The 26897-nt window shown below is 49.6% G+C and overlaps 3 protein-coding genes and 1 long non-coding RNA gene across 17 annotated transcripts in view; 2 read left to right on the forward strand and 2 right to left on the reverse strand.

Moving 5' to 3' along the window:
• Positions 1-7548, reverse strand: LOC134152871 (zinc finger protein OZF-like). 5 transcript variants are annotated; one of them, XM_062598588.1, is made up of 8 exons: positions 7224-7548; positions 6146-6620; positions 5593-5688; positions 5260-5490; positions 5088-5110; positions 4548-4663; positions 4307-4366; positions 3180-4040 (listed from the first exon to the last, which is right to left on the reverse strand). In XM_062598588.1, exons 2-8 carry the CDS (start codon positions 6560-6562, stop codon positions 3526-3528), a joined length of 1458 nt encoding a protein of 485 aa, XP_062454572.1. In that variant the 5' UTR covers positions 6563-6620; positions 7224-7548; the 3' UTR covers positions 3180-3525. The 5 variants fall into 5 exon arrangements, with proteins under 5 accessions (XP_062454573.1, XP_062454570.1, XP_062454569.1 ...); XM_062598587.1 differs by having other exon boundaries at positions 7178-7548; XM_062598589.1 differs by lacking the exons at positions 3180-4040; positions 4548-4663; positions 5088-5110; ... (2 more) ...; positions 6146-6620; positions 7224-7548 and adding exons at positions 1-1624; positions 1894-2008 and having other exon boundaries at positions 4307-4360.
• LOC134152895 (uncharacterized) lies at positions 4396-10176 on the forward strand. Its single transcript, XR_009961092.1, has 3 exons — positions 4396-5860; positions 6015-6248; positions 9539-10176. It is a non-coding gene; the product is annotated as an uncharacterized LOC134152895 (long non-coding RNA).
• LOC134152874 (E3 ubiquitin-protein ligase TRIM15-like) overlaps positions 7826-26897 on the reverse strand; it is a 20338-nt gene continuing 1266 nt past the window's right edge. The window contains exons 2-44 of one of the 10 annotated variants that reach the window (XM_062598600.1): positions 26181-26263; positions 25286-26106; positions 24728-25143; positions 21503-24623; positions 21215-21235; positions 20945-21124; positions 20827-20847; positions 20708-20728; positions 20294-20314; positions 20089-20109; positions 19830-19850; positions 19625-19645; positions 19259-19279; positions 18680-18700; positions 18179-18199; positions 18027-18047; positions 17600-17620; positions 17267-17287; positions 17052-17072; positions 16880-16900; positions 16528-16548; positions 16109-16129; positions 15983-16003; positions 15827-15847; positions 15510-15530; positions 15180-15200; positions 15055-15075; positions 14713-14733; positions 14304-14324; positions 14159-14179; positions 13986-14006; positions 13682-13702; positions 13151-13171; positions 12839-12859; positions 12221-12241; positions 11861-11881; positions 11557-11577; positions 11423-11443; positions 10628-10648; positions 10327-10347; positions 10164-10184; positions 10052-10072; positions 7826-9765 (exon numbers count right to left, since the gene is read on the reverse strand). In XM_062598600.1, the coding sequence (XP_062454584.1) occupies positions 9254-9765; positions 10052-10072; positions 10164-10184; positions 10327-10347; positions 10628-10648; positions 11423-11443; positions 11557-11577; positions 11861-11881; positions 12221-12241; positions 12839-12859; positions 13151-13171; positions 13682-13702; positions 13986-14006; positions 14159-14179; positions 14304-14324; positions 14713-14733; positions 15055-15075; positions 15180-15200; positions 15510-15530; positions 15827-15847; positions 15983-16003; positions 16109-16129; positions 16528-16548; positions 16880-16900; positions 17052-17072; positions 17267-17287; positions 17600-17620; positions 18027-18047; positions 18179-18199; positions 18680-18700; positions 19259-19279; positions 19625-19645; positions 19830-19850; positions 20089-20109; positions 20294-20314; positions 20708-20728; positions 20827-20847; positions 20945-21124; positions 21215-21235; positions 21503-21512 (1479 nt within the window). In that variant the 5' untranslated portion in view covers positions 21513-24623; positions 24728-25143; positions 25286-26106; positions 26181-26263 and the 3' untranslated portion in view covers positions 7826-9253. Of the gene's footprint in view, positions 9766-10051; positions 10073-10163; positions 10185-10326; positions 10348-10627; positions 10649-11422; positions 11444-11556; positions 11578-11860; positions 11882-12220; positions 12242-12838; positions 12860-13150; positions 13172-13681; positions 13703-13985; positions 14007-14158; positions 14180-14303; positions 14325-14712; positions 14734-15054; positions 15076-15179; positions 15201-15509; positions 15531-15826; positions 15848-15982; positions 16004-16108; positions 16130-16527; positions 16549-16879; positions 16901-17051; positions 17073-17266; positions 17288-17377; positions 17621-18026; positions 18048-18178; positions 18200-18679; positions 18701-19258; positions 19280-19624; positions 19646-19829; positions 19851-20088; positions 20110-20293; positions 20315-20707; positions 20729-20826; positions 20848-20944; positions 21125-21214; positions 21236-21502; positions 24624-24727; positions 25144-25285; positions 26264-26897 lie in introns of those variants that run through there. The other 9 variants (XM_062598596.1, XM_062598598.1, XM_062598595.1 and 6 more) reach the window with 9 other exon arrangements.
• LOC134152881 (zinc finger protein OZF-like) lies at positions 24186-26283 on the forward strand. The gene is made up of 2 exons (XM_062598618.1): positions 24186-25709; positions 25809-26283. Exon 1 carries the CDS (start codon positions 24389-24391, stop codon positions 25397-25399), a length of 1011 nt encoding a protein of 336 aa, XP_062454602.1. The 5' UTR covers positions 24186-24388; the 3' UTR covers positions 25400-25709; positions 25809-26283.

A 26897-nucleotide genomic window follows, 5' to 3' on the forward strand; every position in this document is an offset into this window, starting at 1 on the left:
TTATCTAAGGAGCAAACTTTATTTCGGGTGAGGCTGGAGCAGCAGCAAGGTGGAGACCGTCGAACTGCGCGACAACGTGAGACGTTAGCCTTTGCGCTATTCCGTCTGGCCCCGGCTGGCCCCTGCTTTCCTTCCCCTGAGTGGTCTCTGATATACCGAAATGCAAATCTCACGTGGAAGAATATTCCAAACGTCCCACGCTTGGAGAACGGACCTGTCGGCTTTTTGTCTTCGGTTTCCTATACGCCAGGCACTTGTAAGTTTTTTTTTTTTTCTTTTTTCTTTTTTTTTTTTTTTCCTCCTCTGGGTCATCTCTGATCCAGGAGGTTCGATCCCTCCTCGAGGGACTTGGCGCACTCGGTGCACAGGGAGCGGGTGTCTTCCCTGGGCGCGCCGCCCGGAGCGCCGGCGCTGGAGCTTTGCTCCGCGGCTTTCCCACACTTGGAGCACACGGCCGTTCTCCTTCCGCCGTGCCCCCGCTGATGGACTATGAGGCTGGATTTCCTGGTGAACCTCTTCCCGCACTCGGAGCACGGGTAGGGCTTCTCGCCCGTGTGCGTTCGCTGGTGGGCGATGAGGTCCGAGCTCTGGCCGAAGCTCTTCCCGCACTCGTGGCACTTGTAGGGCTTCTCCCCCGAATGCCACCTCTGATGTTTCACCAGGCTGGATTTGTTGCAGAAGAACTTGCCGCACTCGGCGCAGTGGTAGGGCTTTTCTCCGGTGTGGAAGCGCTGGTGCGTGATGAGGTCCCCGCTCTGCCCGAAGCTTTTCCCGCACTCGGGGCACTCGTAGGGTTTCTCGCCCGTGTGCAGCCGCTCGTGCCTGAAGAGCCCGTACCTCCCCCGGAAGGACTTCTCGCACTGGGAGCACTGGTAAGGCTTCTCCTCTGTGTGTGTCCTCTGGTGGATAGTAAGCTCGGATCTCCGTGCAAAGGGTTTCCCGCACTCGTGGCACTTGAAGGGCTTCTCCCCCGTGTGTACGATGTGGTGGGTGAACAGGTTTGATCTCTGGCTGAACCTCTTCCCGCACTCGGAGCACTCGAAGGGTTTCTCCCCCGTGTGAATTCGCTGATGCACGATAATGTCCGAGCTCCGGGTGAATCTCTTCCCGCAGTCCAGACACTTGTAAGGTTTCTCCCCCGTGTGCACCCTCTCGTGTCTAATGAGGGTTGACCTGTCCTTGAAGAACTTCTCGCACGTGGAGCACTGGTAGGGCTTCTCCACCATGTGGCTTTTCTGGTGCGAAGTGAGGTCCGCGCTCGTCCCGAACTCCTTTCCGCACTCCTGGCATTTGAAAGTCTTTTCCCCTCTGTGCAGCCTCTGATGGCAAATGAGCTCGGATCTGTCCTGGAAGCATTTCTTACAGTGGGAACATTCGTAGAGACTTTCTTCTGCAAAGAGCTGCTGATCCCCCTCGTGCTGGGTGAGCTCGTGTGCTGCTTCCGCTGGCTCCCGTCCCCGGCGTCCCTCCAGCCCCTGCTTGCTCTCGCCAGCTTCTCCCACCAGAACGCTCCTAGAATTATTTCCTTCAGGTTTTATCACTGCTGTTTCCTCCGGTTTTGCTTCGTCGGGGCCTCCCTGCTCCCCGTGGTCCTCTGCACCCTCCTTCTCCACCCTGTTTCCTGCTGGGTTAGACAGAGAATTGAGCCACGTTTTAACCACATGGGGAAAAAAGGGGGAAATCTGGGAGGGGAAAGGGGTAACCGATACTTCTGCAACCGTTCCCAGACACCAGGGAGGAGTCACGGGGCAGCGGGTGAGTGCGGAGGGCCTCGAGGCCAAATTCCGGTGAGGGCGGTTTGGAAGGGACGGCCGGCGCCGGGATATGCCACCCCCGGTACCGTCCTTGCGTGCAAGCGCTGAAACTTGAGCAGCCCGTGCCGCGAGGACTCACCTTCGCCGATGTGCCCGGGGACACCCGTGCCCCCTCTGCCCGGGGCACCAGGGGCCTCCAGCTCTCTCCCGTCTTCCATCCAGGCAGCTGAGGCCGATCCGGGCGCTGGAAAACGCTGTTGGAGCAGACAGACGCCCGTCAGCGCTCTGCTCCCCGGGGCGCTTGGGCCAAACCGTGGGCAGCAAATCACGCTCGCTCTTCCCCGGCTGTTTTGCTTTCCACGATCCTCCTGGCTCTGGTGGAGATTTCCCACCCCCAACCCCGCGGCCTCCGGAGCGGCTCTTCTCCCCCCCGGGGCCACCCGGGCGGAGAGGTCCTGGGGACCGCGGGGCCCCGGCGCTACCCGTGGCGGGCCAGGCTGGACCGCGGCGACGCGATGCTCAGCGCGGCTCGGCTCGGCTCCCGCTCCGGCCACGGTGACTCCGGGCTGCTGCTCCCGCCCCTTCCTGCGTGCCGGACGGCCGGGTCCCAGCCTCCGGACGCCGGGGTCCCAGCCCATCCCCGGCGCAGCGGAGGCCGCTCGCAGGCGAGGGGATCCTGCCTGCCCCTGTTGCAGCCCGGCTTGCTGCGCGGAGGCACAGGAAGGAGCTGGGAGGAGCGGAGGCGGGTGGTTCCGACCGTGCCGGGGGGCTGCGCTTCGGGCCGGGTCTCGCCCCGTCCCTTGTGCCCTCTGCCGCGGAGGTCAGGAGGGACCTTGAGGCCGGTGTCTCCCGCTTGTAGCAGGGGCCGCGGCTGCGTACGTCCTGCTTGCAGAACCTCCTTGTGGGTGACTGCAGGTTGCCTGAGCAGAGGGACCCAGGAAGGGACGGGGAGAGGTGGCCCTGGGCGCGCAGCGCAGCGGGCACGGGGAGCTGGGCTTGCCCCGGGGCCGTGGAGTTGCGGCCCGGAGATGTCCTCCAGCCCCTCTGGGGCTCTGGAGCAGCAGGAGCGAGAATTCAATTGCAGCAATTCAGTTTGCCCCGAGCCAAGAGGTGCCAGCTGGGCCCACGTGTCGCTGTGCGTTTGAGCCCCTGGCTCCCCGGGCAATTTTGCGGTGGCTGCAACGCTTCCCTGCCTGGTGGGAAGGACCGGGGAAAAGCCCAAGGGCAGCCTGACCCAAGTGGAAGGAGGCACCAGCTCTTTCCAGATGGCTTGGTGGGAGGAGGTCAACCCACTGTGGGCTTGGAGAAGGCACCCAGAGCAGTCCTGGGCCTGGGACTCTTTCTGCAGCCCCCAGGAACTGCTGGGCAGCACGAAATGAAGAAAGCGAACTTAGGGTTTTTTGACAAAATTTCTTCTAAGAGAGATTATCTTTCAAATGTAATGTTTTATATAAAAAAAGGGAGAACACCAAGAGCACAAGACTCCCTAAAGCAGGTTGTTCTCGAGCTCCTCTGCTGCTCGCAGCAGGAGGGATCAGCGACCCAGGTCAGCTAAAGCAAACCAGCTTCTACGCCCGAAGCGGTAGCGAGGGCAGGCGGCGAGGGGGCCCGTGAAGCGAGAAGGCTGCTCCGTCCCCACCCTCGCGCAGACCCAGCCGTCCAGGGGAACGGGACCTAGAGGAGCCACCGCTGACGCAGAGGATCGGACGAGGGGCTACCACCACGCTGAGCAGCGAGGCTCGGCTCCTCCTCGCTGAAGGGCTGGCCGTGCTCAGGGGCACAGCTGGAGGCGGGACCCTCTCCCCACCCAGAAGAAAGAGAAGATGCTCTCGCCACCAAACAAGACCTTTTGGAAAGTAAAGACTGGGGGCTTTTGACCAGAGAAGTAAAACGCCACTTGTCCCCCTCCATAGTCCAGAGACACCTGGATCCTCCTGGGTTTCCCATTGGCAGGAACCGTGGTTGCAGGAGAAGTGAAGGCCCGGTACTGATTCCCGCAGAGCCCTATTGCCCAAATGCCCTCCTCGGGCAGAAAATCAACCCAACCTTTCCTCCTCACAGACTCCCTGGCCACCCCAACAGCCCAGGTCCCCCCGTCCGCCACCTCCACCTCCCAGCAGTGTCTCCCCGAGGCGAACCCCTGGCAGCTCAGTACGCAGCAAGACATGTCGAACCGCTGCGGTTTGGAGGGCAGATGCTGCCGTGCGTCTGTCCATCTCGCCCCCCTCCGGTCCCTGGACAGGATGAGCCATGCGTTGGCAGTGTCGGGGTCCAGAGTCACAAACGCTACCGGGGACAGAGGGAGGGAAAGACGGGAGCGTCAGAAGAAGACATCGCTTCCTCAGCGCCCTGTCCTCGCTGCATAAGCCCCAACACCGGGAATCTGCCTCTGTCCTGGGCATGTGGGTGTGAACAGAGACTTTTCTGCAGCTTCCCGTTCAGGAAAGCTTTCCCAGTTCGCATACTGGAGGACCCGAGCGAGCTCGACTGTCTTGGGGATGTCAGAAACTCCGGTGTGAGCTTAACCACGATTTCTTGGCTAAGAGACTCACCTTTTCTGCCTGCTCCTGGAGACGGTCCTTGCCCTTTCTCCAGTTCAGATGGCAAAATGTCTGGGGGATGAAGAATACAAAAGCTGTCATGTTCTCTGGCTGCTAATTCTGCTTTCTCCTGCCCCGGAGGCACTCGTGTATCCGTGCTTTTCTATACCTTATAGCAGGGAAGGGGCAAAGAGCAGACTTCTCCTGAGCGGAGAAAATAACCTCTGATTAGATCAGCCATGCGCCACAGTACCTTGGAACCTCCTCAGCATCTCTTCGAGAACAATGTTTTGTTGAGAAATAATATGGACTTTCTGTTCCAGGTCTAGGAAGGGCTCCGTCGGCCGCCAGGCACTGTCCTTCTCCCACCTGGATGCAAACAGTTTTCCTTAGTCCTGGGATGTACCGCAATTGCACGCCTGTAGCTTAAGATGGTGGGACTTTCCCTCCTCCCTCTGCTTCCCAAGTAACTTGGGGATGGGGAATGAACCAGCTTCCTCCAAAAGGTCCCCAGCCTTGGAGCTGCCAACCAGCTCTTGGGCCTGCGGGGCCAGAGATCCTGAGGTTCTTACGGCCGAGAGAGACCTCTTGTTCTAGGGGTGCTGTCTCCCATGGCATCTCCTCACTGGGGACTTCTTTGTCCCCACAACTCTCTATTCCTCACTTCAAATCCTGCCTCAACTGGCAAAATTTTCACCTCTGTTCCAGAAACCTCAGCCACAGCTGGGATGTTGCCCCTGAGCCCTTCCTCTGGTTCAGCATGCTGAGATGTGTGTGATTAAAGGGCGCGTACCTGTTCACAGTGCTTTTGCCATCCTAGAACAGACAGAGAGAGAGAAAAACCCTCAGTGTCCCATTCCAAAGTTAGGGAATGACTCCAGCTCAGGTGATGCTGCGTTTGCATTCGCCATGATTTCTGCTGGAGTTTCTCCTTCCCTGCCCAGATGCCCAGCAAAATGTCCAACCTGCATGAATTTACTCGGGGGTTGCTCAAGGCTCCTCTCCATCTCGCAAATCAGGATATTGAGGAGAGAAATCCTCCCTGCCATCTTGGCCTCCTCTTCCTCCTGCCTCCTCATGATCTCTTTGTCCAACTCGCCCAGCCGGGCTAGGAGGACAAGCTCTTGCTCCTTCAGAAACCGGCGCAGCTGCCGAAATTCAGACACAATCTTCTGCCTCTCAGCCTCCGTCTGCATCTGCAGGACACACGGATTGCACCATGGAAGAGACGTTGGACAGTACCAGCCCAGCGGTACAACAGCTCTATTTTTCGCTGGGTGATGGTGATAGCTATTTACCAAGTAATCCTGGCATTGCCTCTCTCCAGTCATTTTCAATTCTAGCAGCTCCTCCCTTTGTTTTTTGAGATTCTCCAAGTCTCCGCGAGCTTGTTCCTGGAGGAAGAAAAACCATTTGGCAAGATACACAGAGAAGAGAAGAAATGCAATGCTTGAAAAAGGAAAACACGTATTCACTGCACAGATGGGAGGATTAATGAGAAGTCATAGGACAACAGAGGAGACCTGACTGCTTCTCCAGGAAGGCGGTTTCATTCTCAGCTAACAGGTATTTTCCAATTTATTTTTAACTGATTTTAGGGGAAGGGTTTGGTCTAAAAACTAATAGTTTAACATTTTTAGTCAAAGTAAGAGTTGAGCAGGCTTTTTCTAGTTCCTGCCTAAACATTTTTTTCTCCATTTATTCATTTTCACGGAAAAAGAGCTATAGAGAACTGTAAAGCAAGCTGACTTGAAGCCTGTGAGAAGCTCCAAGAAACTGCAGCACCACTTAAGGTGGTCAGGTAACATCACTTCCAGAGAGGACCAACCCAAGCTCAGTCATGGACCTGACCATGTTCTCCTGAGCAGATTCCTTTACGCAGGCTGTAGTGGGAACTCCGTGAGCCTTTTGCCCATCACAGCTTGAGGAAGCTTCTTTTACATCACCCTTGTAGGTGAGTGTCCTGTTGCGCCACAAGCAGAGATGCTCCTTCTCCTCTCTGTCTCCTCCTAGACCCAACAGCTTCAACTTTTCAACTAAATTGGTCAGGTGGAGTTTTGCCTGGAAATTCCCTTTCCTGAGCCGGCTTCTGTGGGTGGCTCCCTCTGCATCTCCAAACCTTCCTCGCTCCTGCTGGGATCTGGCCGTGCAGCCTCCGCAGCTGCTGGATTCACGGCACAGGTTCCCAGGATCCGGCAGCTGCTGCGGGACGGTACGGCATGGGGCTTCCTCTCCCTCTTCCCTTGTGCTAGATGAGTTGGAGGCCATGGCAGCTCTCTCTCTAGACTGCTCCTGGCTGCTCTTTTCCTCTGGCCCTTGCTGCCTGCTGTGGAGTAAAAATATAAAAGATCTCATCATGGGTGGAAGAAGGAGGAGAGTGGGTTTGGTTAATTTTAGGAGGGGAGGAATCAAGCTCTAGCAAGCTTGTTTCTTTTACTGGGTGACTGGCTTGAATTTTGATGTTTGGGCATTTGATGTGAGATTCTTTTCATCTAAATGTAAATCTCCAGTTTGGGTATCGACATCTCAGGTTGGTGACTCCGTTCCCATGAAAGGAGACCGAGTCAATAGCTTTGATCTTCCCAAATCCCACCCCAGCGGCTTACACCCCCAGGTTCCCTGCTCTCCTGCATAGATAGCACCAAAGCACAGGGCCCTTCAGACAGCAGAAGCTCCAAGGACAGGGTTCATCTCACCTGCCTCCAGCTCTCTGCAAGCCGTGAGACTGCAGCCTCTTGAGAAGCTTGCTTGGGGCAGACAGAGCTCCACCAAGCAGGGTGCAAAAGGCACTTAGACAACCCTTCACCCACCGCTAGGCTCTTGGAAAGAGATCTCAGCAGAGCCAAGGTCCCTTTACCGTAATGTCCCAAAAGAGACACTTACCTGTTGTGCAGTAGCACAAGAAGCTCTGTGGCCCAAGGGACCTTACCAGTTTTTAGAGAATGAAGTGATTTAGTCCACTGGGCTCCTCTGCAGCTGCCCCGGCGGGTCACTGCGGCACTGGGAGAGCTGAGCGGCAGATCACGAGGGCACAGAGGGAAATACCAGCCCTATTTAAGGAAACACGGAGAGGAATGCTCTGCCTGGTGCCTCCGTGCCAGCGGAAGGCTCACAGTTGACCCTCAGCGGATCAGTATAGATGGAGACGTCAGCTGGACAAAGCTTTGGACTGAAAATGCTTCTTTGGTTTGGGCTGTAGAAGAAAATTTCTTTGGCTGCTAGGGGGAGATGGGGCATTTGTCACCACGTAGCACAGGGACCAGGTGTTGATTTCTTGCACACAGGAAAGACGTTGTCTTCTACGTGGCGTTGGCCACCTTGACAACTACTTATATAGCAGATTTTTTTTCACTATTATTTTCTCCTCCCTGTATTTTTATGCTGCTTTAAAGCAGGGAGCAATGGTATTTTGAGCTGCTCTTATCTACCTGCCTTTTAATCTCAAGAATAAATGCAGGGTGGAGTGGATAATTCCTACCAGGGCAAATGGACATGGACTTTCATGGGAAGTTGGGGGGAAAAAAAATCAAATTCTCTGGAGAGGCTCAGATAGTTTATTGTTCACTGGTAACTACCAGCTGGCCTTCACACGGGGTGCGAAAGACAAGATTTAGTGCTTTACAGGTAGCTAAGAACAAGCAAACATTAACAAGTGACTCAATGGTAGCTGCTAAAGTCCAGTGAGATGTAGGGAAAGGTAAAGCCCACAGGTTCCTCCCCGACTCTAGCTGATGTCTTCTAATTGCCCATCTTCCAACACTGACCCTGAGCACTGGTTTGACCACATCATGAATCTAGTTTTTGGGCTCCCAGTACCTCACTGGAAATGTGGCAGCATAATGCAGAGCTGTGTTCTGGCTTAAGCTTCTTCAGGCCTTAACTTTGCGCTGTCTGCAGACTGTGTGTCTGGCACTCCAGTTTTCATCCGTGAGCATCGTGCCGGCTTGGTGCCAAATCCAGGCTCATCTCTTCTCCCAAAGGCAGCCCCCAAGGCACAGAGCTGGGCTAAGCAGCAACCCACGGACTCTGAGTAACCCCTATCGTCCTCTGCACAGGCCAAATCTGAGTCAAATTAGTCCTGCCAGAGGACCTGGCTATGCCCAGCTCTGATATAAGTATTACGGGACCAATGGCACGATCAGCAGCACGACAGCTTGAGCATTTAGGGAGCAAACTGCAGCAACATTGGAGCATGATGCTAAGAGCATCGAGCAGGCACTTGGGAGCTCTGCAGTTACACTGGGTTTGCCAAATCCTTTCTCTGTCCAAGGGCAAAGGACCTGAATTTGTAATGCAAGCTGTGACTTAATCTCGTCTGAGTGTAGACTTCTGCCTTGACAGTTGATGGAGAGAGAAAGGCACACGGAAATCACGATTTACCCATTTTTTTTTCCTGATGTCCACAACAGGATGAGCGGCACACCAAAAGTGCTTATTTTCCTCTGCCTCCTATCAAAGTGGCACCATGGTAGAAATCTCGATCTGTGCTGTAACCACCCTATATGCAAGTGAGAAGAAAATGCTGGATGGCAGCTTGGACTTTTGCTTGGATGATGCCGAAAATGTGGACTGTGCCCACCTCTCCCCTTCAAATGAATGGCGAGCCTACGTCTCGCTGAAGGTCCTTTGATGTTCCTATATGCTGCCTGTGAACTGCAAATAGGAGACACTGGGCTGCGACTGGGCAGACCTTACACCACTCCATTCTGGAGGCAGAACAAGGACGTGCAGGAACGGATGCCTTTCTTCTGCTCGATAACCTTGGAGCTCTTGCCTGGGAAGGGGGAGGACTAGGTCTCAGCCTCTGCTCCACCCGAGAGTGTTTCTCCTCTGGTCTCCAAGGGCTGCTCTTAGACATCCTCTTGTCAAAGAGACTGGATGGGGCAAGATCCTGCCACCACTCCTCCTACCTCCAGGGCCACCTTCTCACCACCGGAGGCACAAAGAGGAATGCAAAAGTCATCGGACGAGGGAGAGCGAGCCCAGCTCGACCCAGAACCAGGGCCGGACTCGCTCTCCAGCAAAGGAAGCTGGTGGAAAAGTGAAGATCGGTACTTTGTTCTCAGCGTCAAAAAACGCCACCTCTCCCCACTCGTAGTCGAGAGAGACACGGATCCTTTTGGGGACTCGTGGCAGGTTAAGGAGAGTTGGAGGGGAGGTGAGGGCCCGGTTCTTAAATCCCCATTGCTGCACGGCCCAGATCCCTTCCTCGGGACTAAAGCCGATGACTCCCTTCCTCCGCAGAGACTCTCTGCTGACCCCGACGGCGCAGTACAGCCCCTCCGCTACGTCCACCTCCCAGTAGTGCCTGCCGGAGGCGAACGCCTCGCAGCCCAGCACGCATGGACTGGCGTCGAAGCGTTCGGGGCCGTCGGGTGGCTCCTGCAGCAGGTATTCCCATCTCACGCTTTTCTGATCGTTGGACAGGATGAGGCGAGGGTGGGCGGTCTCTGGGTCCAGAGTCACATTTGCTGGGGTAAAAGACAAGGAGGGAGAGAAAGAATGAACTTATTTGAAGTATCCTTCCCTGGAGGTCTGATATAGTCTTGGGAATCTAACGGGAGACGTTGCGATGGGGTCGGTCTCCGTCCTTCGTAACGGAGCAGGACCGAAGTGCAGAAAGGAAGGGGGTTCTCGGGACTGTGCTAACACCTCGTTGCACGGTGGTTGTTCCACCTTACCCCTCTTCTGGGCTCCCGCTCTCATGCGCCGAGCTCCCGGAGCGGACCCCTGTTTGGCATGTATCAAATTACTTACCCAGTTTTCCATCACCTTTCCCTAAAAAAAAGCACAATAAAAATATTATTATTGGTGATGTGACCTTAAAGATGAAACCAAAAGTAGTAGCAGTAGAGAAAAAAGCACTTACTATGTTCTTCAATGCATCTTCCTTTAAAAAAAGAAATAATAAAAAAAAATACTTTAATGATAGTTTTTCTTTTCTGAGGATGTCTCCAGTTCATACTAATTTTTTATTTCCTTCCTCCCCCAAAATAGTGTTTCTTTTCCTAACATGAGATGAAACCACTTACTTATTTTTGCTTTGTATTCCTCTGAAAGGAAAAATAGAAATGGTTATTGGATGTTTCTCATTTTTGCATTATAAGACTTTTTTGGCTATCAAAAGATAAAATATATTTCTTTGCCTAGTGATTACAATTGTTTGCACTGATCATTATAACCCAAAGTGCATTTATCCTTTTACACTATTTTCACTAGCCCAGGTTTTCATAAAACTCCCCAAAGTACCTCAGGAAAAGGCTGGCGGATGGGGACAGGAGGGACACACATAGTCCTGTGTATCTTTTTATTTTATTTATTAAAGTGACTTACCAAGCTCTGCAGCGAGTTCATCTTAAAAGACAAAGAAAAAAAATAATTTCCATTAGGATGTCTTTATTCAAATGACATCAAGGTTAAAGGACTTACTGAGCTCCCGATTTCAGCTCCCAAACCATATATTTTTAAATATTAAAATTTAATTCTAGGTTGAACAATTCCTTGTTGAATCTCATGAGCACTGAAACAATCTGTGTCCTCAGACCCAATCACGGACCCAAAATATTTTTGGAGGTTCTCAAGAAACATGATCCCTTGACCGGCTCCTTGGCCATTTAGGCCTTCAGTGAAACAGATTTTGTTCATCCTTTCTCACAAAAGGATTAGGTCCAAGCTGCTGGATTTTCCTTTATCAAGCCTCTTTCTTGAGGCACCAGCATGGCAAATAAAAGCTGTGTTTGCAGCTCCAAAGCACGAGGATCTCATTTCCCATCAGCCTGAACTGTGAACTTGCAGAATAACGAAGTGCAGTTGAGCTTGAGGGACCTGACGCGCTAAATTTTGCAACTTTGGTTCTTTGGCTGCAGGTATATGATCATCGTCAAGTTATTGCTTCAGTGGTGGGGGAGACTGTTTGAGGTTGTATGTCTAAAATGCTGCACTCCTGGTCCTCCTGCGGGTTTTGCTCATCTGTGGCCCAGGTTGCATCAAACCTCCTCTTGCTTTATATTTCAAAAAAAACAACCCCCCCCCCAAAAAAAAAAAAAAAAAAAAAAACAAAAAAACCCAAAAACCCACAAATTTTGGCCCACCTAAAGTTTACTTCTCAGGAGGACGTATGCTACTTACCAATTTTTCTGTCACGCTCATCTAAATAAAGAGAAAAAAAAAATCAAAGTGGCTAATACAAAATCTGCAATTGAATAAAAACAGAGCCCACACTGTGTATATTCATTTCACTGGAAGGTAGAAAACATACTTACCAATTGCTGCAGAGAGTTCATCTTAAGAGGAAAAGAAAAAAAAGAAAAAAAATATTTTTTAAGAAAAAAATAGTAATTCTCATTAATGTCCTTACTCTACGGATATATACTTAATGAGTGTGCTATTTAAAATACACTACTCTAGATTTGTCTTAGATACCATTTTCAGAGTAGCCTTGAAAAATTCCATGTGAAATCCATGGAACTCGGTGCACGCTGACTTTTAATTTTAAATGCAATAATAGCAATGAAACGATATGCTGCCTACAAATACTCTTCTCGAGAGAAGGAGATGGGCACGTACCGATTTTGGCATCACGTTCCCCTAAAAAAGGAAAAATCGAAAGGGAGAAAAGAAAAAAAAAAAGCAGCAAAGTTATTCCTCTGTATTTTCCCCCTTTTTTGTGTGTGTTCATCATCTTGAGATAAATGTGATATTTTTTCAGGCTGTATACAGAGGTTATTATTACAGTTCACAGGTTGCCCCAGCTCTTATATAGATTAACTCACCCTCTAATTTACTTTTTTAACCTTATACCAAAAATTGGGACTTATTTCCAGCAAAACCTAAAGTATAAAGAAAATATTTACACAAAACCTTTCGGTTTTGATTTTGTTGAAAGGACAAAAAAAAAAAAAAAAAAAAAAACACCTGAAAACTTACCGAGCTCTGCGGTGAGTTCACCTGGAAAGAGGGAAAGGAAAACTGCCTTCAGTGATGCCCGTTTTCACCGCTGGCTGCCCCCAGCGAACAGTTCACAGGTGGATTTCACGTTCTGCTTCGAGGAGACGTTTCCTGATGTTGACTTTAATTGCTTGCAGTAGCAATTAAATTGCAATTTACTGGCTTGCCCTAGACAGCAGAAGAGCCTCAAACTGACCCCAAATAACACTCTATACCACCCAAAACACAGCACCGACGGGCATCTGGGCTGCACGGGGAAAGCAAAGAGAAGCAAGCTACATCCGAGACGCAAAATTTCCGAGCAGTCTTCTCATCTTGTTTTAAAAAGAGAAGCAAGCGCTCTGCAGCAATATTTGCACCTCCACGTGCTTTTTCACTCCTTTTAAATGCAAAAAGCTTGCAAAGAGGGGGAAAAACCCCAGTTACCAATCTGCGTATTGAGCTCGTCTGAAAAAAAAATATTCGCGCGACTAGATGGGAACGGTGCAGGAACTGGGAATTTAAGGGTGGAGAATTTAAGGTGCTCGTTCACGGGCACCCGAATACGCTAGCAAGGATCCAGGAAAAGAGTAAAGCTTTCATGAGAGTGACACCCACCTATTTTTCCATCGTGTTCCCCTAAAAACAAGGGAGAAAAGGAAAAAAAAAAAGATTGAAGCAATTTGAAAGTATCTGCTGATGTTAAATCACAGAAATCTCTTTCCCCAACTACGTTTTATTGTTATTTTTTTTTAGCCAAAGTCCCATTTTCTGTTGACTGCAAATTCCCTCCATCTAAGCCCACAGTTCTTGCTGCATTAAAATTAATCTCTGGGGGCCACAAAGAAAACTGTCAAAAAGCTTCAGAAAAATTGTCATTATTTGCTTTTGCCAAAGATTAGGGGGAAAAATAAAACAAAAATCACATACCGAGTTCTTCACTGGCTTCATCTTAAGAGAGAAAAAAACACAGATTTCCATTAGGACCTATTTATTCCAGGGGTAGTGGGAAGACCTAAATTTCTTCCATGTTTGCAGCTATCACACAAAATTGTGGAGAGCAATGTACAAAGTTGTTTTCCCATCGGGGGACTGGGACAGTTTAGATCAGAAGCAGCTGAGTGACAGTTATGGATTCTTGCATCATGTTTCCCTAAGCGAAACCCAAATGATTCAGAAAAAAAAAATTTTTGTATTTATATATTGCATTTATATTTAGGTGTTTCTCATCAGTCTTCTCTCCGGCTGGGAGATGCACTGATGTATTAACCATCATGATGATGCAATATTCAGTTTGATTTGAAATTCATTGTTATTAAACTTATCTCACTTTTTTTTCCTTTTAATTAAATATCAGATCAATTCCTGCTCCAAAATAACTGTCATCACAGCAGCATTCTTAGAAGGATTCAATCAATCGAGAAGATTTTCTGCCTTTGCAGGAAGGAAAACGATACTTACTGCTTTCTAGATCACATTCCTCTGCAAAGGGAAAAAAAACAAAAAACAAAAGTAAAGAAAAAGCAGGATTCTTACTAGCTCTATCCTTTTAGCTGCCATCCTTTTCCAGACCTTATTTGGATTCATTATCCTGATATCCTGATTTGAAATGAGCTGGTGACTTATAATGAATATGTGCTATTTATTTCTTTTAAGAAAGATTTAAAAAAAAATCATCCAGCTCAACCTGACACGCAAGTTTATATCCCCAAACTGAGCCTGTTCCTTTTTATCAACCATAAAAAGGAGGAAAAAAAAGATTTACCAAGCTCCTCTGAAGATTCATCTGCAAAAGGGAGTGAGAAGAATTAACTATATAACTTGGAATATCAATGCAAATTAAAGTTATATTAGAAAGACTACACAGCCAGCCAAATAGAAGCACGAGGCGGGGAGAAATCCATAATCACTTCGGCAAAAGTAACAAAAATGGCTTACCGAGCTCTTCCGTCAGTTTTCCTTAAAAGGGAGAAATAACATTTTGTTCTAATCAGTGCATTTCGAAGGGAAATCAAGGGACTGCTCAGGGCTACAGAGCATCCCCCGAGGGATCACACTCCTCGGAAATTAAGAATATACTTACCGATTGTGGCATCCCGTTTCCCTGAAAATAACGCAGAAAAATGGATATAAAATGAATAATTATATTTTTGCCCAATTTCATATCTTTACGAACAAGCTCTGCAGAAGAAATTCATCTTGCTTAGCAAAAAAACACTAGTTTTGCATGCACAGCTACGCATGTTTCTCCTTTTTTTCTTTTTTTTGGACCAAGGAAGGACCTTTTGGACCAAGGCTCTGCAGGAAGTTTATCTTGACAAAGAGGAAAGGAAGGAGGGAAGAAGGGAAGTCAAGTCTTGTGTTATTGCTCGCGAAGTTTAATTACGATCCTTTTTGGGCGAGACCCCCAAATTTTGGGCATGGGGTTGCAGCGAAGGGAGCTGCCGCGAGAGAGCGACCCGCCAATAAAAAGGACGAGCAAACGGACTTACGGATTTCTGAATCCCGGTCCTCTGGGGGGAAAAACAGATAGGAACAGAAATAATCGTCACCTCTTTTGACTCTTTTCTGCAGGATTTCTCTAAAACTTCTCTCTCAAAACCTTGACTTCAGCAATGCTTCATTTTCTAGCTATTTTCTTCTTTTTTTAAATGATAAATAGCAGCTATCTGCAATGTAGCACTTCTGTTAGAATGTGAGAAAGGCAGCAAGTGCCTTATAACGCAAGCTGCATCACTTGCAATAAGTGCAATAAATGCAATAATCAGTGCAACAAGCTGAGCTCCCGGGTTTGCACATTGGCTTTAGTGCTGGAGAGAGGGAAATGCACTTACCCAGAAGCTCACCAAGCCTCCCTTAAAGCAAAGAAAGAAATAAACAGTTTTAGGTAAAGCTCTTTCCAGGTGTGTGGCCATATGTAACCACAGGACGGGAAAGAGCACGGAAAAACGTCACTTACTTATCTCTGCTTCGTGCTCCCCTAAAAGGCAAAATAATTGGAATTATTAATTATGATCCACTGCTTTTCATGTTTCTCTGTATCATCAGCACAGCTCTCCAAGCCCTTTTTTATTTTATTCTACTTAGCGCAATCACTAGCTTTTGTTTTTTTTAAAAAAATAACTCATCCAGGCTTAAATTAATGCTTTTCAAAAGGCAGCTACGAGCTCACATTGTCTGTGATTTCATAAATAAAAATAGCAAACGAGCCAGCACCACTGGGATAACGTTAAGCACAGAAACATGGTGCTGGGGCATCAAGGGCTGCGCAGAGACGGGCTATACTTACTTATTTTTGCATCACGTTCCTCTGGAAATAAAAGGGAAATAAAAAATAAATTAGCATGCAAATCTCTCCTCTCCTGCAGTTCTGCTCTATGAGTTCTGCAGAAATCAAGCTTTTTTTTTTTTTTTTTTTTTGAAATTTTCTAGCAATGACATTGCTTTGAAATTATGGTTTTGAAGGGTATTTACTCATCTTAGCCTTTGCATACCTATTTCTAAGCCAGATTAAAACAGGGAGCCCTCTAATTCCCCCTAAAAATTGAAGGTATGCAAAGAAAAACTGCAAACGATTCGTTTTGAGCAAAGCAGGAAAATTCTTACCAAGTTCTGCTGCATATTTCCCTTGAAACAGAGAAAAACAAACAGGAATTTGATGAAATACCTCATCTCACAGACATAACAGACCATCCTAAGCATTCTGAGCACGTATTTTTCTGTACTAAAAGATAGTAAGTTTTACAGAAAAAAGGCACTTACGAAGTTTTCTGTCAAAGTCCCCTAAAATATACAGAAATAAATGATTATTGTTATAAGTTGGTTCTTCACTGCTTGTCCCGACAGATCATTTCTACCAAAGTCAAGAGCAACAGGAGAATCACGTACCAACTTCTGCTGTAAGTTCGCCTGAAAACAGAGAGGGGAGGGGGGAAAAGGGTTATTTTTAATATTTCTTTTTCTTTTTTCCCATATGAATACGCAGAAAATGGGTGGTAATTTATGGGTCTGAGCCCCTCGTGGCCTCCAACCCCACCATGCAGAGGTTTCACTAAAGATATTCCCTATCTTTAATAAGATATAATCTTAGTTTCAGAGCAAAAGCACGGTGTGGGCATGATCCTGCTTCAATTCTTAGATATTTAGGTTAACTAAAGCTTCAGTCTTTCTCTTTGAAATACATAGATATTATTTGTATTTATTGATATAAAAAACCCTCTACATTCACGTAAATGAGGTGAGCAAGCTGCTTTGTCACTAACTAAATTAATCCGGGGATTTGCTTAGCAGAAGTGCATAAGGCTTACCTATTTTTGTATGGCGCTCCCCTAAAAATAAGTGAAAAATAAAAGTAAGTTATTTTCTGCGGGTTTTTTTTTTGCCTTTTGCATGTTACATCTCTGTATCTTTGTTCCTGTAATTCAGCCTATAAGGTCATTTCCACTCTAGCTTAGCTAATCCCTGCCTGCAATTATTTTTGCATGACTTCAGGGTTTTTAAAACTTGCGTAATTCTGCCTTGAAGACCCTGGGTTTTTTTTGTTTTTTTTTGTTTTTTTTGCAAGGCGGGCGAAACCCATCCACATCAGCAACAAACAAATAAATAAATAAATAAATAAAGCCAAATAAATAAATAAATAAATAAAGCCAAAGGACTTACCCAGCTCCACGGTAAATAACCCTTAAAACAGAGGAAAACGGCATCAGTTCCCGCTGGATTTCTGAAATTCCCCGTCACCCGCCGAACCTTCGCGCCTCCAGCCCGTCTCCCCCCCTTCCCCTCCCCGCGCACGAGCCTTCGACAGCGGCGGGGGGAAAAAGGGGCCACTTACGGATGGTCGCATTGCACTTTGCTAAAAACAAAAAGGCAGCAATCAGTATCCCGCTGGTGCAAATTAATACCGACCCCCCCCGCCCCCCCCGGCCCCCATCGGCTCACGGATTTCTCAAATTGATCAAAAAAGCAGGCAAAGCTCCCAGCCCGCAGCGGAGAGAGCGATGAGGCCGGACGCAGTTTTCCCCGTGCGTAGGAGGGGAAGGAACTTACTGAGCTCTGTAGTGAGCTTCCCTGGAAAGGGAGGGAAAAAATAATGTTAATTTTAAATACTTTTCTCTCCTCTCTGGACACGTAATCGGTAATTATCTGGCTTAGTCTTACGGAGGGTTTTATAATGGTCTGATTTAATGCATTTATCGTAAGGGAAAGCACGCCGAAGGCGCTGATTCAAACAGCGCGTTACTCTAGGAGCGATGTAAAGGGTTGAGCAAAGAAATGCAGGAAGACCGAGACGCGGGAGGAGATGCATGAAACACACCCAGGTTGGAGGAAGATGCACCTTTACACCAAGATTTTACTTGCCAGGAGAAGAATGTCACTTACGAAGACTCGAGTCTCGGTCCCCTGAATGGGGGGGAAAAAAAAAAAACAGAACAAACCCGATTTTTTGCCCAATGCTGCCCTCTTCCTTCGAGATAACAGCTCTGCTGAAGCTCGGAGGATTTGGGCTGCAAAACTGGTTTCCCCATTTTTCTAATTATATTTTACTATTAAAACAAAAAAAGAAATCTGCACCTTTGCTGCATTTTCGCAAGGAGCAATGCAAACGCTCCGCTCTAAGGGCGTTGCAATGGGAGATATCCCAAGGGGATTCCCAAGCCTTGGCCGGACACGGCCCTCAGCAACCCCATCCCGCCGTGGGAGGCCTCCGGAGGTCCCTCCAAGCCAACCGCATAAAATTATGCAAAAAGATTCAGCTGGAATATCAGCTCCGTGGGCAATTCTGTACAGAGACGGAAGAATGCCTTACCAAGCACTGCATTGAGTCTTCCTTTAAAAGAGAAGGGGAAAAGAAAAAAAAAATCACTTTTAAGTAAAGCAACAAAAATTGAATCGAGGAAAGAAGAGTTTTCTCAGCACAAAACTGCCCATCTTATTTCGAGAGGAGGGAGAAGGACTTACGTATTTCTGCGGCGAGCTTGGCTGCAAAGGGAAAAAAAACAATATTCATGTTTTTTCTCTGCGGCCATACAGCGAAGGGCTCTTGATTAGGGGGTTCATCTGCCTGGAAGACCCCACCTGCCCGGGGAAAAGTCTGCCAGAGTTGGGGTAAAAGCCCCTGCAAATGCCCGAACACAAGGAGCTCGGATCAGAACACAGGAAAACTGCTCCCACCCCAGCAGGTTATGGGCTGTGGATTAGAAATTTGGCAGCTAGTGGCCTTCAAAGAATATAAAATAAGGGCTGGGCAGCAGAATGAGAGCCAAAACACAGATACATGCAGGGAAGAAAGCCCCAGGAGGAGGAAACCCAGGAAAATGTAGAAGCTCAGTGTGTATTTGTCCGAAGCTTAGGAAAACTTTTCCTATTTCTCATTTTTCAAGGACAGGGCACCAGCGAGACCCTGCTCCCCTACGCCCCATGGGTTTTTACCCCAAAGGCGCAATGAAGGATGACACTTACTAATTTTTCTATCACGTTCCTCTGGAAGAAAAGGAGGAAAGAAAAAAAAAAAGCAAAAATTATTATTAAGTACTTCTTTCTCTTTCGTGCATAGGTCTACAGCATCTCTAGAGCCCTCAAATCAAGGATACTTATCCCCACTACTGTGTTTATGTTAAAGATTATACTTTGAAATTATCCCAGTGGGATATCAGGAGGAAATCCTTCCTCAGGAAAGTGGTGGAAGCCTACGACAGGGTCCAGGAAGGTGGTGGATCTCTATCCCTGGAGATCATCAAAACTTGACGGGACACTGCCCCGTGCAACCTCATCTCTCTGAGCCCCGCTCTGAGCACAAAGCTGAGCTCAAGCCCTGCCAAGGTCCCTTTGCAATCTAAAGCTGTCAGTGATTTTTGTGAGGATTTAAACTTATCCCAGTGGTGCTTCTAAGGGGAGAAAAATGTGCATGTGCATGCAGAACCCTGACGCAAACCCTCCACGGCACCTTTCCAAATCATTTCTAAAGCCTACAAACAGGCTTAGGTGGCTCTGCCACCGCGCTGAATTTTAACTTTGCAGAGAAAGGAGAACGGTACTCACTGATTTTGGTATCGCAGTCTCCTAAAAAAAAAAAAAAAAGAAAAGAAAAAAGAAAAAAGAAAAGGTAGAGAAATAAAGAGAAATGCGTAGAGTCGGCTCCTGCGCCCCATCCGCTCTTGCGGCTCTCGGTACTCACACCGCCAAACTCAAACCCCGCAGAAACACTACTCTGCGCACGCCTTCCTCTATGAGTACTTTAAAATAAGGCTTGTTAAAAAAGTTCCTCTTCAACCCACCCATTCCTAAAGCAGATGAAGATGGGTAAACTCATCAAACAGCTTTAGCATGTTTTTTTTTTCTTTTAACACAGCATTTTTACGTAATTCGGGGTAATTTTCTGTTTATCAAGAAAAGAAAACTCCTTACCGAGGTCTGAAGCAAGTTTCCCTTCAAGCAAAGAAATAAATGCACGTTAGTTTTCAGCAGCACTTTCTCCGGCAGAAAGCCCCAATTCTGCTGCTTCTGCAGCTTTCGCAGGGATTTTCAGTGCAAAGCTGCTTCTCTACCTGCTTCCCCCCCCACCGTGATGTGCTAACAACGAGATGCAAACCATGCAGGGAAGGGCACTTACTGATTTTTCTATCGCGTTCCTCTAAAAAGAGAGAAGAAAGAGAAGAAATATCAATCTTTTCCCCCCACCAGATTTTTTTCCCTGGTGCAAATAAAATTGCATTTTATTTTGGGTCTGTTTACTTTATTTCTAGCCCAGACTGGGCGTATATGGGTCGCACCATGTATTGGGGGCGGTGACAACCACGTCTTCCCCCCCCAAAGCCCTACAACGAAGTTAAAAACTCGACGCAAAGACAAGGCGGAAGGCGGTAACTCACCCAGCTCTGCCGTCAGATTATCTTAAAATAAAATAAAATAAAATAAAATAAAATAAAATAAAATAAAATAAAATAAAATAAAAATCACTGATTTTTGCATGGGCCTCTTGCTGCCAGGAGGGTGCAATCTCCCCTCCTTGGAGCAGAAAACGAGGCGATGCTGCACGTCACGGCAGCCGTACAAGAGCGACGGGACGGGACTTACCAATCTCCGCCGCGAGTTCTCCTTAAAAAAAAGAAAAAGAGAAATAAGCAGGGGCGCAGGCGAGAGGGCTGCTGGCGGGGAGAAATGACACTTACCTATCCTTGCATTTTCAGCCCCCCCAGGAAAAGAAAAAGGAAGGAAATGGCTTTCAGTCTGTTTCCCCCCCCCCTTCTGTATATTCAATAGCTAATTTGTTATTACTGTATTTAGGGATGGACACCAAAGAATGCCTGTTCTGACCCAATTTATTCTGTTTATTATGGTCCAGTCAGCTTTATTTTTGAAAGCAGGATGAAACACGTGCGTGGGCAAGCTAACAAATATTGACGTGATCTCTGCAACTGCGCCCAAAACTCGTCTTTGCAGAAGCAACGCGACTCGCTAGGAACCGCGGAGCGGGGTCAAACAACTCACCAAGCTCTGTGTCGCTTTCTTCTAATTGAAATAAAGAGAAATATATAAATTAGCGCTAACGCTACAGCTTTAGGAACGTGCTCAGACTTCGATGGGTGCCGGGATGGCGAACGGCTTACCAGGCTCTTCCGCTAACTTCCCTTCAAATAGAGAAAATAATATCAGATGAAGCCTTTAACATCAAGGTTTCGCTTCGCAGGAGGTGGGGGGAGAAAGAGAAAAATAAAAGCTACGTACTGATTTTTGCATCCCGCTCGCCTGAAAGAGAGACGGGGAGAAAATTGCGCCCTAAGCGGCACCTTCTCGGCGCCCCGCGGAAAGCTCCAAACCCCGTTTTGCCCTCGCCGCTCTTTACTGATCGCCGTATTCCGGCAACGACATCGGTTATAGATTTATCTAACTTGGTCTTTGCCCCCACTGGTCAAAAATATATGAAAGCATAAATAAACCCAGCCAAGAAAGGCCACGGGATACGCGTAGTATTGAGGGAGGAGAAAAATCACTTACCGACATCCGCGTCCCTTTTCCCTTAAAAAAGAAGAAATAAAAGAAAAAAAATTAAATGCTTTTTGTTTTTTTTCCTCCCACCTGGCCCAACAGCAATTTTTTTTTTTTTTTTTTTTTTTTAGCCTAACTGCATTTAGCCTAGAGCTAAACATCGACGCTGCCGCGTCGAACGCCGAGACCGAAGCATAGCTCATCGCCGGTCAAGAAAAACATCGAAACCGGAGAAAGTATCTTAAGGAAACACCAGAAAAAAAAAAGAGGGGGGGGGGGGAATCGCAGCGGCCGTACCTGTGTCCATCGGTGCGAGCCGGACCGGACAGCGCCCGCGGCGCTGAGCCACCCTCCCGGGGGGGGGGGGGGGGGGGTCCGCAGCTCCCCGGGGCGCCTGGCAGCCCGGGCACCTTCCCGTCGCCTAATTTTAGCCGGCTGAAATGCCGAGGGGGAAGGAGGCTTGGGAGGAGGGAGGCCGGTCTCGGAGGATCCCTATATAGTCACGGCAGGAGAGCAGGTTCCTCCGGAGGGGGAGAGAAGCGGAGGTCCAACGCGGGCACCTCCCCGGAGGCGCCGCCTCTGCCACCGGTTGCTTGGAGAATATTTGCCTCTATTTCCCATTTCTCAGAGTAAATTAATCATTAAAACGCGGCCCCAGAGCTATCTCCCTGGAGGACTCATTTTCATAGCTGATTTTCTTTTTTTCTTTTTTTTTTTCTCCGTAAAGCAACGCTCAGTTACAGTGAAAGACGCCCTGAGCTCGTTATCTCGCCCTCAAATCCTCACCGGGGCTGCTTTATTTCACACGGAGAGTTCCCCGTGAGACTGCTCTTGGCCTTGCATCCCCCCCGCCCCTCCACAAGCTTAAAAATTAAGGAATTAAGGCCACGTGAACAAGAACGGCGCCCGCCCGTCGGCAGCTCTGCAGCCGGGCATCCCAGCTCCTCCGGCGCGGGAAGCTGAAGCGCCTTCAACCTTTGCCATTTGAGACGCCCGAATTACGGGACGAGGAATGCCCGGCCCGAAACTCGAGCCGCTGGCCTGGCGGGGCTGCAAGAACCGCCCGCAGCGGACGGCTTTTCATCTCCGCGCCTGCCTCGCCGAATTATTTGCAGCGGAGTCTATTCGCACTCGCTGACTCACGTCTATTTTCCAGGCAGTTTTCTTTACCCGTCTGGATTTTAAAGCACGCGGCGTCTTGCAATTTGTTTATTCCTGTCTCTGCGGCTAAATCCTGCAGAAAATCTAAAACCGGATGGAAAAAGATCTGGATTTAGACAGGGTTGAGACTGGATCTTTTCCCAGCATAGGGGAACGCAATTATAGTCAGATAGGGAGGAAAAGTCTCGCTGTGTTAAAGGATGAACGCAAAGATGCAACGGGAGGATCTGCGTTTTGGCTAAGGAAAGTCAGGCAGGGAAAAGCCTCGGAGCCAGAACCGCGCTGAAACGCGGCGGGGAGGTCGAAAACGCGGCAAAGCCGAGCCGAAAAGCTGCGCTCGAATTATTTGGAGCGAAAGAGCGGCTTGTGCTCGAGTCGCAGCCGGCGTCTCCAGCGGCTGCTGGAGGAAGGCGCCCGCAAAGCCCAGCCTCCGCCGCCGGAGGGGAATATTTGGGTCCGGGGCTCGGGAAGAGGTGGGCGGATGCATCCGCCTCGGAGCATCATCCCTTGGATCAACCGGGATGGGACCATCCGGAGCTGCCCTAGGGCAAGGAAGGGAGCAGGGTGCCGGGAGCGGGCTCCAGTGCTGGGGAAGGGTGGGTGGAAGGAGGAGGAGGAGGGGAAGGAGGAAGGCTCTGGCTTTCTCTGTTTACCTTCCTGGGTCAGCCCCCCCCTCCCTCCCCAGCTGCCGGCACTGCTGCCTCCTCGGTGTCCTCGAGCAGCCGGAGAGGACAACGGGCCACCGCCCGGTCCCCTCCGTCCCTGCAGCCAGCAGGTAACGCCGAGGGTGGGCTGGGGAGCTGGGGGGGGCTCTGCCACCCTGTCCCTGCGGCCGGGAAAAATCGCAGAGGGAGCAGCAAGCCCATCTCCGCAGGGCGCGAGGGACGAGCAAGGCTCGGAAGGAAGGAGCGGGGTGAGATCCCTGGAGGGGGTCTTCCTTCTCCCCCCCGCTTCTCACAGCCTCCGCTCGCCTGGAAAAGGGTAAAAGGGGGCGATGGAGGGAGGCCTGAGAGCATGTTTGCAGTGCAAAGCCCTCCCCAGGCCCAGAGCCACCCCTGTTCCTGTCCCTTCCCTCCCGGTCGGGAGAAATTTCCCCATGTCCCTATCTGGGGATGGTTTTTTCTGGCGTCTTCTGTTGAACGGCACCGTAAAAAACTATCCCTGGCCAGGATCGGACATATCCAACCTAGAAAAGAGGGTCCTGGGTTAGCAAAGAGCTGCTGGATCCCAGCACCAAGGGCTGTGGTTCCTTGTAAGGTAGAAGCTCTCCAGAGATGATAATCCTGGAGATTAATCACCTTGGTGATGCCCCCATGGTTTAATTAATAATGTCCCATCAGTGCTGATAGGCTGCAAGCGTGTGCTTAACTCTCCCACCTCCACCGCATGCTTTGAACGTGTGCGTGTACGGTTGGGCTTGCTTTTTCTTTTCCAGGCATGACCAAGGCAGCTAGGACAGCTTCTCATCCAGACATGTTTTCCTTAAATAATCCTTCCCCCCCACCTTACCTTTTCTCCATTCGAACTATTGCACGATAGAGCATTTTCTCAGTTTTACAAGCGAACCATCGGCTGGTTTAGGAGGAAATATCAGATAGTGATGGGTCTCCAGCTCAGGGAGGCACCATGGGAATGAAACAGGCAGCAGAAGGCAAGGAGCAAGGGACTGCTCTTAGGGGCTGGGTTTATCACTGAAGTATGCCCCAAGTTGTTGCATTTGTTCCTGGTCTGAGTCAAATTACCTGCCTGTGCTACCCAGAAGGATCAAAGGGTCCCTTCTGGACTCAGCTCTCTACTGCAGGCTCCATTTCACCATCGCTTGAGGGTCTCCAGGGGGCTCGGGATGACGCTAGACACCAACGTCTGCCTTCCACACAGATTTCCATGGGCTGTAGAGGCAGCTTAAGTCGCCAGCTCACACACAGGCACTTACAACTAATTTAGGCATCAATATGAAGCCTGCTCCAGGCTTGACTCTGTTTTCTGTCCCAGCACCCAGCTGAATACAAGCTGGCAGGCCATATGGACACGGCGAGCTCACTGCAGGAGCTTTCCAAACCCACCAAACTGAAGAAGATGTGGCTGAAGATCTCTGGAGGGGATTTTCCCCAGCATCTTAAGCACAGCAACAACTGGAGCCATCAGGAGAGGTTAAAGAGGCAGCTAGAAAATCCACCACCGAAGAAAGCACCTAAAGCCATCATTTCTGGGGAAGGATGCAAAGAAGAGAAGGGATGCGAAGTCCAGCAGAAAATCCCTGTAGGGGAGAGGAAGAATACGTGTGGGGAGTGCGGTCAAAGCTTCAGCCGAAACTCCTACCTTATTAGACACCAGCGAACCCACACTGGGGAAAAGCCGTACCAGTGCCAGGAGTGCGGGAAAAGCTTCAACCTGAGCTCGAACCTCGTGACCCACCAGCGGACTCACACAGGGGAGAGGCCTTACAAATGCTTGGAGTGCGGGAAGAGCTTCATCCAGAGCTCAGACCTGCTTTCCCATCAGAGGCTGCACACAGGGGAGAGGCCCTATGAATGCCTGGAGTGTGGGAAGAGCTTCATCCAGAGTTCGCACCTGATTCGGCACCGGCGGCTGCACGTGGGCGAACGCCCTTACCCCTGCTTGGACTGCGGGAAGAGCTTTTTCCAGCGGTCCCACCTCCTGCGTCATCAGAAGCTGCACGCCGGGGGCAGGCCCCACGCATGCGCCGACTGCGGGGCCAGTTTCCTGCAGGCCTCCCAGCTCCACACCCACCAGCGAGTCCACCTGGGAGAAAAACCCTACCGATGCCCCGACTGTGGGAAGAGCTTCAACAGAACTTCGCATCTCGTCGTCCACCAGCGCACACACACGGGCGAGAAACCCTACAAATGCCTGGACTGTGGGAAGAGGTTCAGCGTCAACTCCAACCTCATCACTCACCAGCGGATCCACACCGGAGAGAGGCCTTACAAATGCCCTGGCTGCGGGAAAAGCTTCAGCCGAAGTTCCCATCTGATTAAGCATCAGAGACTCCACGCTGGGGAAGAACCTTGAACACATCTGTGAGGTTCTTCCTGAGCGTTGGAAGAAACTACTGAGGGAACAGAATCAGCCAGGTTTCAGTGTCTGCTGGAGCTCAGCTCTCAGGAAAGCAGCACGTGAGTTGAACTTGGCTTGGGAAGATTCGTACCAGGGGAGCGAGGTCTTAGCGCAGAAAATCCTTAACAGGATCCTGCCTGCCACACATGCGCATCTCCGGTCGATGCTTTCACTTGTAGGGGGAGCAAATCTCTTCCAGAAGCTCCCTCTGCCTGGCTGATGTTCCCCCTGCTCTTCTCAAAAGTGGCTGTCTGTCTGCGGAGAGGTACGAAAGCCTGGGTACCCCAAACGCATTGCTCCTCCTTGCCCATCCTACACTCCACAATGTGTGGACAGTGCCTGATGTCCTTCTCTTCCTTTTCAGATCTGGGGGTAGCCAGCAGTGGGGGCCAGCAAGGGTCAGTGATGCGAAACCCAAAAAAGCTGTCTGATGTTCACGGAATCAAAAGTAGAGGCTGGTGAAAACCAGGAGTGTTGCAAGTTTGGAGACCACAACGGAAGTGGCGAGGGTAAAGAAAAGCAACAGAGACGCACCCGCCCTATCCTACTCAGCTCGCTGTGCTGAAGGCAGAGCCCCTGCAAGCGAGTTCTCAGCTACTTCAGAAAGCAGCTGGTGGACTTCTCCCCTGCCAGGCTTTGAGTATTTGTGGATTTCTCTCTCCCTGTAAATCAAGAAGATGGACATTGAAGCAGGGTTTGATGACTTGGAAGAGGAGAAGGAGGAGGGTAAAATTACTTGAGTCACTTGGAAGCCGAGAGGTGCTTGTCTTGGTGCCATCATGGCTAGGACTGTGAAGGAAGATGGGTTTTTGCTATTTACTGTAGGGAAGAAAAAAAAAAAAAAAGTAAAAAGTCCGCTTCAAAGTCCCAGGGCCCTTTGTCTTGTCTAAAGAATAATAATAAACATCCCTGACACAAGCCACGCTCAGATGAGGTCTTAACCCAGCCTGCACGGCCTCTGCGTGGTCATTCCACACCCACAGGTCCCCCGTGGGAGGTGACACCTCGTGAAACAGCCTGACGACCCAGAAGCGCTGTGCTCTGCGGTCTCCTTGTACGGGAGCTGTCAGGAGCTCAGATACCAACCGCAGTATTTTTTATTACCCGGCGGGGGACCGAGTGAAGCTTGGTTCAGCTGCTTTCCCCACACTGCCGTTGTAAATCAGGCCTCCATGGGAGGGTTCACCCCGCTTCAGAGCCCACGTCAAAGCTGAGACCAGCGCTCACGTCCAAAAACCACGTGAAGTGGTTAACGCTTTCAAAGGAGTCTCAGCTTACAAGAGCCCTTCTCCCTCGCCAGACCCCAAGTCCCTGCCCCTCTCTTTGTAAGGCCCCACGGCCCCTTCCCACCGGCAGCCCCCAAGAGCAGCCCTGTTCTGAGGGCCTGGTATGAGCCTGCAGAAGTCTGCACAAGCCTGCGGAGGCCCGTGCAAGCCTGTACCAGCCCGCAGAG

Source organism: Rhea pennata, chromosome 34 (genome assembly GCF_028389875.1).
Source record: "Rhea pennata isolate bPtePen1 chromosome 34, bPtePen1.pri, whole genome shotgun sequence".
NCBI classification, from domain to species: Eukaryota; Metazoa; Chordata; class Aves; order Rheiformes; family Rheidae; genus Rhea; species Rhea pennata.